Raw genomic sequence first — 11,031 nt, 5'->3', positions numbered from 1 at the left:
GTGGAGGTGGGGGCTATCAAGAAAAATGTTATGAGATTAAGTGAAATACAAATATAAGAGGGGGGAAAGCACAGACCCAATACAACAGGACCGCCATAAAAACATGTCATAAAGAGACAGACTACTGACGAAATGATAACGGGTATTGGGAGGGAGGAGAGAGAGAGGAAGACCATAAAAGGGGGTAAAAAGTGGAGCAACCGAATTAGAGCAACGTGTACCTGAGTCATCAGCTGGTATGTGACTGCACGCCAGTGAGTGGTGAAAACACATTTGCGTTTTTAAAAAGCCCCGATTCAACGAATAGCACGGTGGGTGGAGAATGTCAGGTAACTGGACGCAGATGTACCGCATGGAGCCGCGTGCAGGCCGACCCCGGGCCGTGCCCCGCCCTCCGCCCCCGCCCCGCCCAGCCCAGGTGCAGGTGCTCGTGGCCCACGCGGCCCGCACCTCCAGGTAGGTACGAGGTCCCTGTGGTGCTGATGGCCAGAGGGTGGGCTGCAGAGGGTGGGCTGATGGCTGGGAAGTCGCGGCTGATCCGGCGGCATCCCTGATCCGAGGAGCGCCGAGAGCCACAGCGGGTACCGCGCGCTCAGCGCTGCGCCCCGGGCGCGCGGGCCTCGGCCTCTCCTTGCTCCTGCACCGGCCGCGAAGCCTTGTCTGGCTCGGGGGCGCTGCACGTGTCCGGGAAGCGCGGCCCGAGGCCCGCGAACGAGTCGCAGCACGGCGGGCTCTCCTCCTGCACCGGGTGACCCACTGGCTCCCCAGCGCCACCGCCTGGCCCCGCCGGGCCCTCCTGGGAGTTCTGACTGACGTAGACCACGATGATGTCGCCCTTGAAATTCATCACCTGCCCGCTGGAAATAAACGTGGAGTTACTGTTTCCAGTCACATTTCCTACAGGGGAGAGGAAGAGAGAACACGCAGAGGTGAGTCATCCATTCGCGGTGAGAACCGGGTCTTGTGAAAGGGAAGTTTCCCAATGAATGGAGGGGCGAGGGCGGCCTCTCCTCACCGACAGGTCTCCTACATGCACCGGGCACACCCAGGAGGTTTGTGTGTTTTTTTAAAATATATTTTATTGATTTTTTACAGAGATGAAGGGAGAAGGATAGAGAGTTAGAAACATCGATGGGAGAGAAACATCAATCACCTGCCTCCCGCACACCCCCCCACTGGGGATGCGCCCGCAACTGAGGTACATGCCCTTGACCGTAATCGAACCCGGGACCCTTTAGTCTGCCAGCCGACGCTCTATCCACTGAGCCTAACCTGTTAGGGCCACACAGGAATTCTTTATCCGTCCTCTCGGCGGCCTGACAGGCCCAGGAAGAAGGGAGAGAGGCAGAAGACAAGGGAACAAGAGAGAAGAGAAGGGTGAAGACAAAGGGAGATAAGCCGGGCAATGGGCCCCACTCAAATTTTGTTATTTGCCACACGGAACTCTGGGAGTACTAGCAGGAGTGCACCGGGACTGTAGAATCAGAGACAAGATTCAGATGCTACAAAGGGTTCCTGTGCCCACTTGTGAGCTCTGTGCAGCAAACAGCCAACGGCCCCGCTATGGTCCAGTGTATCAGGAAGGGCAGTGAGGGCTGGAGGGAAGGTTGTCACCTGTGAGGCTCCTGGAGCCCACCTCAGCCCAGCCTGCTCTCTGACCACTCTCACTCTGAGGCCTCTGACACCCTGGATGCCTTTACACCTCCCACCTTCCCTGGAGGTCCCTAATGGCTCAGCCTAGAGGGCCATGGGGCCACTCGGGTTCATATTTAGCAGAGGTTAATCAATTTCCTTGACTTTTTTTTAAGCCCCGGGGGGGTGGGGGGGGAGATTCAGAAGACTAAAATGGGAAAAAAATTGAATCCTATAAATCACTTTCCTTTTGAATGTTGAGGTGTGTTCTTCCCAAGTGAGCAGATTTAGCCAGTGAGTGAGCAGATTTAGCTAGTCTTTAATTAATGGGCCTTTTGAAAAACAAATAGGAGGGTCAACAAATGCTAGGAAACCTGCCACCTCTTATGCTCCTTCTATTTTAAAGACTGATGCTCGGAACTGAAATTAAATGCCACAAACCAAGGAGACACAGAGCTGCCCCCAACACTCAGCATCACAAGCAGGACCGATGTCTGCCCAGGGGAGGTGAGCTTCCTCATCTTCCTTCTTCTCTATTGTGACAAAGCCTGATAATAATTCACAGAAATAAAATTGGTTCTGTCGCCACCCCATGTGAAGAGATCCTCTCCAAACGGGGAAGGCATGTGTTGGATAGTCTAATAAATACCCACGGCACACAGGCTATTCCTGTGGGGAGTCTTCCCTTCCCCCACAGGGTACCTGCAGCGAAGCCAGGACTGAGGCACAGTGGCCCATGAAAACGCAGGAATTTCAAATGTGAGCAACAAACCGAAAGTCACATGGGAAGATTTGTGACTCATGCTATTTCTCCCTTAGACATTCGTATGGGGTATATTCCAAGATGGGTAGTGGGGGTGGGGTGGTATTTGCTTAATAACACCCCCCGCCCCAGGCAACATGGGGGAGGTCAGTTAGTATTTCCATTCACCAACTAGCTCAATTGGCCCGCATTCTCTGTTCCCTCTGAAACATACTGACAGGTGCTCCTAACATACAGTGAACTTGAAGCTAGGGGCTTGCTTTCTAGCATGCCTATGTCTTTCTGCTCCCACCAGTTACCAAGTTAGTTCTCAAGTATGTCCTTTTTTTAATTGTCCTGAAGCATGTAACAGTTTTCACAGAAATAATTTTCATGCTTATCCACCTCATTTTTGACCAGTTAATGGAGCAGGTAATTTTCTAATTACAACGGGATCAGCGCACACTCTCAGGACTGAAGTGCAGGAAGCATGCCTCTCACCAGGCGGGAGCAGAAGGGCCTGGGCATTCCAGAGTGACCCCTTACTTGTGAGTAACCAGTGTGCTGTGGGCTTCCGTCAGCTTACTTTCCAGAGGGAAAGCAGAGAGTGGGCCAGTCGATGGGATAAATGGAGATACGGAGAGCACCCATTACGGGAACAACAGTGATAGAAACACCACCCATGCAGGACTCTCTGAGTGCTCCTTCCTGTCAGGCTGGCTGCATTGCAGACACCAGCTCCCAGGTACTTGGCCTGTGAGCACTCAGGTTGGCTGTCTTTTTCCCTCTTGTGTTTGACATTCTTTTCATGGCTTGTCATAATGCAGACTCATGTGCAAATAATCTAATAACATCAATGTCATCCTGGCGTCTTAGTCTCTGCAGAGCAGAAGGTGCATAACTGGTGATTAAAGGATGGTGGTTTCAGTGGCTGGCTGAGCACAGGAGGGTGAAGAAGGGGGAGGGGACAGAAGAGAGTGCAGGGATCTGAAAGCTCTCTGGTCTTGTCCTGACTCTGCCCCCACTAGCCTTGGAATGTGGGACCAACCACCTAACAACTGTCCAGACCTCAGCTGCTCTTAGGACATGAGCATCAGTCTTCAAGCCCTGCTAGCCTGGCAGGGTGCAGCCGCCTGAGAAGGCATCCAATAACGACTCAATGAATGAATAAATGAATGTGTGAACACCCCGCAGGACAGCATGAGGGTCAAATGAGACAATAGATTTGATAATACTTGGGAAACAGCAAAGAATTGGTCACAGGTGCAAAGATGGCATTACTAGTCCCAGAATGTAGTAGTATTAGTGCTCTTGAACTCTCAATGAATCAGATTTGGGGAATGTACTGAGCAGTAATGCTCTTTCCATCTCCGTCTTGTTGGGGGATCTCAATCCATCTAGAAGGTTGAAAGGGCATTTTTTCCTAGAGATCTAACCAACATTTTGTTTTCATTGTGGGAAGAATCCATCATTTTGACTGCCTCTGGTTTGAACACTCATCTATGTAATTCTACACAAAACCCTATAGTCTCGTTTCTTGTTATGCAAGTCAGCTATTAGGTGAATGTAGAACTCCAACAGATCACAGTTTAGAATGAGTTGGTAGTATCTTAATCCTATAATATCTGTCAGTCCTGAATTGTCCTTGCTTAAAAGTAGTAATTCCTTAAAATGTGCTCTTTATCTTTCGGAAGAGAAATGTTTTGCAGGGTTATGAAAGCTAACCCGAGACGGCAAGACCTTGGATGGTCAATTAGTAGGTCCCCACGCCAGCAGGCTGCATGACCAGCTGGGTACTACAGGGCCTCTGGGTCAGCATGGTTGCCATGGTTTCTGCCATTAATACCTGGCCCCAAAGGGGTAACTCTTTCCACTGAGCACCAAGAAAGCCCAGGATGTTCTGTTGATAGAGGGGACTCCTCCCTCTATCACAGCTGTAAGGGGTGGGGGGTATGAAAAGGGGATGGTGCGGATGAGGCTTATCTACGATGCCTTAAAGAGGCCTGAGGCATTTAGCCCATAGAACCTCTAGGAATCCAAGCAGAGTAAGGGCCCTGTGTCCCTCTTCCTTGCTCTTCTCAGCTGCCTTTCTGGCAGCTTTCCCCTACCAGGTATTTATTTTAAATTTATTTCACTTGCAGAAAAAGATGGGGTTGGAGGCATGTGAAACAAAGATCTTGGCTCACAAAAGAATGGGTGAGAGCAAAGACTAACTTCCTGAGACAGCTGGCAGAGGAGAAGGGACTCCCAGGTCATGGTAGCCATCACCTCCTGCACAGACCCGGTGTCCTTCCCATGCAACCTTCTGGGCCTGGCCTGGGTACTGCCCTCGCTCAGCAGAGCAGCCAACTCTCCCGGGTCTGTGTTTGCCCTTATTCTGGGGGCACATTGAAGATTCTCCAACACACAGCAAACAAATGAAGTCATATCCCTGCTAGTGATTTAAGCGGAGTGGAGCCGCGGCTTCAGGTCCAGGCTCTGCAGGGAGATAAGCAGGATGTCAAAACAGTCTTACGTCGACTGATCAAATTGTATCTGAAGGCTACCCAAGAGTATGATGTGGGAGCCAGAGGACATGAGGGTATTTAGTAAATTAGACATGTTGAAGGGTTTCTAACATTCAAAACGGGTTACTTGGCTTAACATGAATATTTAACGTGACTTAACCAGAAGAATGTCCAGGTAACTGGAGAAAGGTAAAAGTAGCATTTAGTTCAACAGAAACAATGAACAAATAAAGTGCCCCTTCACGATCAGAAAGTGGGATCCTTGCTTTTATAGGGACTCGATGGACTCTCTATTTCTAGGCAGAGAGAAGCAGCTTCCTTTTTAGAACTGAATTCCTCACAGAATTTACATTTATAATCAAGGGGATGCATTCTTCTCTTCTCAAAAGCTTATTATGTCATTAAAATGCATAATTTATGAATATTAAATTACAAGAACTATAGCAAATAAGACCATCCAGCTGTCAGTCGGATATTCTTCGGAGGAAGAGAACTAAAAATATACACGAATATGCTCCAGCTATCCAGCAACCCTGGGTGCCTTCCGAATTTCTTAAAAACTGGTTTTATATTTAATCCATATGCTTCTCATGTGACTTTCCTTTTGATGGAAATGCATGCTCTGTTTTAGGCATTTGGAAGAAACTGGTGTATAATGATCAGGGAAGGGAAGCAGTATTTAATAGTTCCATTCTGAATCATGCTTGAAAATTACTTACAGTGGCTTATGAATGAAACCCTTCCAAAATGAGCCACATTAGAACAGAGAGAAGGCAAGCAGGACTGAATTAAAAGTATACAGTGAATTAATTTTTCATATATTTTAAAATAGTGCATTGACTTTTAGCATAAATGAATGCTCATTATTATTACCAAATAACAAAATTATAAAATATTTTGAACTTATAGAATCAATGAGCCCTTAGCTAAAAGTGAAACACAAGTTAGTGGATGGCATTCCAGCAGGAGAGAGAAGAAAGAAATAGAGGACTGTCTTTACAGGAACACTTCTCCCTGTCTCTACATGGTCCCCTTTCCAGAGCACACAGTTCCAGTCCCAGCTCAAATGCTGCTTCCTAAACCAGGGATGGCAGGCATGCTGCTCTGTGGCTACTGTTCCTTTCGGTGCCCTGGGCAGCCCTTCACATGGGGGGAAGGGAAGAAAAGGGAAGAAAATTGGGGTAGGAAAATCTTTGAGAATGAAAATGGATGGTCAAGAATAGTCACTTCAAGAGCGGGTGGAGCCCAGGGAGGGGAGACTGCAGACGGGGAACCTAGGGGGCCAGGCATGTAACCCCATCCTTCAGTGCCCTTGGCTGTCAGACATCAGCCTTGGCGACCTCTGTCACTTGTGTCTGTGTGTCCTCTACCCAGGACATCTACGTCTGCCCAGGGCAGTCAGTCCTTCCGTCCCCTACTCCTCCCATCCCCTCCCCTGCTCCCCAGAACAGACGGAGGAAGTGGAAAGCTAAGAGTGAGTTGGAGAACAAACAGGGAGCTCTGGTTTCTGTTTCTCTAGCTCAGTGGTCAGCAAACTGCGGCTCGCGAGCCACATGCAGCTCTTTGGCCCCTGAGTGTGGCTCTTCAACAAAATACCACATGCAGGCGCACACGTACAGTGCGATTGAAACTTCGTGGCCCATGCGCAGAAGTCGATATTTTGTGGAAAAGCCACACTCAAGGGGCCAAAGAGCCGCATGTGGCTCGCGAGCCGCAGTTTGCTGACCACCGCTCTAGTTATTCATGACTGGATGAATGAATGAATGCATGCATGCACTTATAAACACTTAACATACAGGGACCAAGCCACCTTGGGAGATTGGAAAGGTCAGGTGTGGCAAAGGTCATGGTAATTCCTATGATTGCTTGTGGCTACCAAGAGATGGGTTGTTGGTAAAGGTGTGAATGTACCAGGCTCAGTCAGAAAGACTCCAGGACCAATTGTGAAGGGCTTCCCAGGGTACAGAAGGGGACAGCAGCCACAGAGCAGCGTGCCTGCCACCCCTGGTTTAGGAAGTTGCATTTGAGCTGGGACTAGAACTGTGTGCTCTGGAAAAGGGGACAATTTAGTGAGAGGTGTCCCTGTAAAAGGGGCTGACATTGGCCAAAACTTAGGTGGATGAAGGGGAACAACAGATGAGAGGCTAGCCCAGTGACGGCGAACCTTTTGAGCTCGGCGTGTCAGCATTTTGAAAAACCCTAACTTAACTCTGGTGCCATGTCACATATAGAAATTTTTTGATATTTGCAACCATAGTAAAACAAAGATTTATATTTTTGATATTTATTTTATATATTTAAATGCCATTTAACAAGAAAAATCAACCAAAAAAATGAGTTCGCGTGTCACCTCTGACATGCGTGTCATAGGTTCGCCATCACTGGGCCAGAGGGAGGTGGGCAGTGGAGGGCTTTGTCTTCTCAAATTATGGATTCCTTTTGTGTTATCCATTCCCTGACCTCAATCCCTCCTTGGTTCCCAAGCTTTTTTCAAGTCTCCATGGCTCAGTGGACCCTCAATAAAGATTTGGTAGAAAAAGAAATATGCAGCTGGGGTTCATTAGGAATCATTGTGGGCCTGTAAATAAACAACTCTCTCCAGCTCAGGAGTGGCTGGACTCACTAAGTGGTTTCAGGAGCCAAAAGCAAGCCACTGGCCAGCTCTAGACACATTGATTATAAGCAGTTGCTACAAAGAACAAGTGCTGGCGAGGATGTGAAGAAAAGGGAATCCTTGTGCACTGCTGGTGAGAATGCAGACTGGTGGAGCCCCTGTGGAAAGCAGTATGGAGTTTCCTCAAAAAATTAAAAATGGAACTGCCTTATGACCCAGCAATTCCACTTCTGGGAATATATATGAAGAAACCTAAAGCACTAATTCAAAAGAATAGGTGCACCCTATGTTCATTGCAGTATTATTTACAATAGTCAAGATGTGGGAACAGCCCAAGGGTCCATACAAAAAGCTGTGGTACAGTTACAGAATGGAATACTATGCAGCTATAAAAAACAAGGAAATCTTACCTTTGAGACAGCATGGATGGACCTGGAGAGTATTATGCTAAGTGAAATAAGCTAGTCAGAGAAAGATAAGTAACATATGGTTTCACTCATATGTGGAATCTAAAGAACAAAATAAAGTAACAAAATGGAAACAGGCACATAGATACAGAGAACAGACTGACAGCTGTCAGAGGGAAGGAGGGATTGTGGGGCTGGATGAAAAAGGTGAAGGAATTTAGGAAAAAAACATACAAAAAAACCACAACAATTAAAAAATTATAATAATAAAAATATAATCAGTTGTTTTTTCTTTGACATGAACTACTTTTCTAGATATAGGGAGAATTATCCAAACTCCAGGCAAAAGGGCTTGTAACCAAGGTAGCCAACATCATGTCAAAAGGATAATAATGTAAAATGTAAATTTAAGACATGATTATATACGACACTGGAGGCCCAGTGCATGAAATTAGTGCAGTGGGGCGGGGGGCGGGGGAGATCCCTCAGTCCGGCCTTCACCCTCTCACAATCTGGGCCCCTTCGGGGGATGTCTGACTGCTGGTTTAGGCCCGATCCCACAGGGATCCTGCAGGCCTAAACTGGCAGTTGGACATCCCTCTCACAATCCGGGACAGCTGGCTCCTAACCGCTCACCCGCCTGCCTGATCGCCCCTAACTGCTCACCTGCCTGCCTCATCGGCCCTAACTGCTCGCCTGCCTGCCTGATCACCCCTAACTGCCTCTGCCTCAGCTCCCACCACTGTGGCTTCATCGGGAAGGTCATCTGGAAGGACATCCGGAAGGTCGTTCGGCTGCCCAGTCTAATTAGCATATTACACTTTTATTAGTATAGATAACCCAAACTATGTTTTCCCCCTTCATTGGTCTTGGCTAATAATTCTCACATTGCTAAAATAGCCTTGACGTTAAGTATTACTTTTAACAAATAGACTGGTAGAGCTCTTTGAAGAGCCATGATTCTCCTCAAAAGGATCCTGGGTGCAAAGGAGATACTCTTTCCTACTGAGGAAGTGACTAGTCATTGTCATTTCTCTAGAAACCACTTCAACTGGTTGTATGTTTTTAAAACACCCACACATAAAAATCCAACACCCAATAAAAACGCCACTTTAAGTCCTGAGAGCAGTGTCTTCTAGAAGCTCAAATAGGATTAGCCACCACCTATTATCTTTCACCCAAGCTCATCCTCTTTCACACATTTTGTAGAACACAAATCATGACAATTTAAAAAAGGCAATAATGAGAACGTGCTATTTTGACCAGAAACCAGAAGGCCTGTTCATGTAGAAGTAATTATGGAAGGAACAGCCTCAAAAATCAATCTGGCTGCTGCTGCTGCTCAGGCAAAAATGAACTTGGCCGGCTTGCTGGCATCCGCAGGCAGCATCTCTACGGATGTGTTGCACGACTAAGCACCAGACAGGACAGAAAAAGCAACATAAGCTCTTTGGACATTAACACAACTTAGTTGATGACACACTTTTTCTTTCCCTTTCCTCCAAGCCTATATGTTTAAAGCTGGAGAAATAAAAGATAAGGAAAATGAGACAAGGGCACCGTTTTAACTTTATGTCAAGGGAGAAAACAGATCTGGCTCTGGGTTTCATGACATTGAGAAAAAAATATCACCTTAAACATGGCCAGCACTGTTCTTCCAGGAACCGTCGATGGTTTTGACACTGTGGCCAACATCACCTTCCTGGTGTCACCAATTGAAAAACCGGTCTGCCCCTGGCAGCGTTACTAAGCCATGGCCTCTGCTATGCTGAGCTTCTGCCTCTCCATTCTCCTCAGCCCCTCACACTAGTGTTCAATGGGAAGAAAAGTCACTACTAAAAAGAAACAGAATAGCCCTAGCCTGTTTGGCTCAGTGGAATGAAGAGTCCTAAGTTTGACTCTGGTCAAGGGCACATACTTCGATTGCATGCTCAATCCCTAGCCCCAGTCGCGCTTAGAGGAGACAACCAATTAATGTGTCTCTCTCACATTGTGGTTTCCCTCTCTCTGTCTCTGCCCCTTCCTTCCATTCTCTCAACACATCAATGGAAAAGTATCCCCGGGTGAGGATTAACAAAAAACAACAACAAAAACAGAACAATAGAGCTGAACTTTTAGTAATGGGAAGTCCTTAACGTCTTTAAAAACTGTGGAGGTGTTCTGAAGGAAAAACACATCAGTTCTTTGAAAAATAGCCCTCCTCTGGGTCTGACTGAAAATTGATATTATAGAGTTTACACATCAGTGGTTGTAGCAAAACCACGAAACTTAGAAAGCAGATTCAAGTACACTCTTCTCCCACATAAGCCAGGGGCACCATCAGCGACGTCTCTGTGTTTAGGGCAGGGATTGAACTATCCAGGGTTATGAAATAATTCAAAGACCGGCTGCTAGCACCACTTATAGTAAATAAAGAGGTCGGAAAGAAAAAGAAAAAACAGCCCAGGGTCAAGGTAGTCCATGGACGGGCTTTTTGGGGGGGGCTTGAGGGGGAGAGGGTCAGAGGATTCTGTGCAACCCCTTAAATAGTATATATCCATATATTCATTTTTCTGGAGAGTGTCTATAGCTTCCAGAAGATTCTCAACGAGATCCTGACACTCCCTACTCTCACCCCCACACACATGTTGAGTGAGAGGGAGCCCTCACCATGCAGCATGATTTCTTGTAACTACATAATAAGACAGAAGGTGTTTTCCCCTCCAGAAAAAAAACAAAAAACTTTTAATATAATTGGTGGGTTTATTCACGCTCAAACAGTGGTGCAGTAAATGTACATAATAAATCTCTATAATGATTTTTAATTGTAAAATTATTCTCCAGGTGCCATCAATATATGTGGTGGTTACAGAAGGGATTTCTCACAGAAAGCATTAAGGAACACTTTACTGCTTTGTTACCCTGGTATAGAACCAACAAGCTACTCTCAATAAATATTAATTAATAAGGATTAACTACACAATTTTGTTTATTCTCCTGAAATTTATAAGAGCTTCTATGGGAGGTGATTTGAGACCTAGATAGCTTTGAAACAACAACAAAACTAGAAATCTGAGGGAATGCTTAACTGTCAGCCAGGCCTGAGGTCAATGTTGACTTCGGGGGGTCAATGCTGGACTTTGAGGCCTA

General features: G+C 46.7%; 1 protein-coding gene across 1 annotated transcript in view; it reads right to left on the bottom strand.

Moving 5' to 3' along the window:
- Positions 1 to 513: 513 nt before the first annotated feature.
- The window catches only part of TNFRSF11A (TNF receptor superfamily member 11a), a 47,956-nt gene continuing 37,438 nt past the window's right edge, over positions 514 to 11,031 (bottom strand). The window contains exon 10 of the mRNA XM_070419506.1: positions 514 to 897. Within this exon, the coding sequence (XP_070275607.1) occupies positions 593 to 897 (305 nt within the window). The 3' untranslated portion in view covers positions 514 to 592. The remainder of the gene's footprint in view (positions 898 to 11,031) is intronic.

This window comes from Myotis yumanensis, unplaced genomic scaffold (assembly GCF_028538775.1).
Source record: "Myotis yumanensis isolate MYYU_CA2020_CCGP unplaced genomic scaffold, mMyoYum1.0.hap1 SCAF_7, whole genome shotgun sequence".
In the NCBI taxonomy this organism is placed as follows: domain Eukaryota; kingdom Metazoa; phylum Chordata; class Mammalia; order Chiroptera; family Vespertilionidae; genus Myotis; species Myotis yumanensis.
This window is presented reverse-complemented; position numbering and strand designations above follow the sequence as displayed.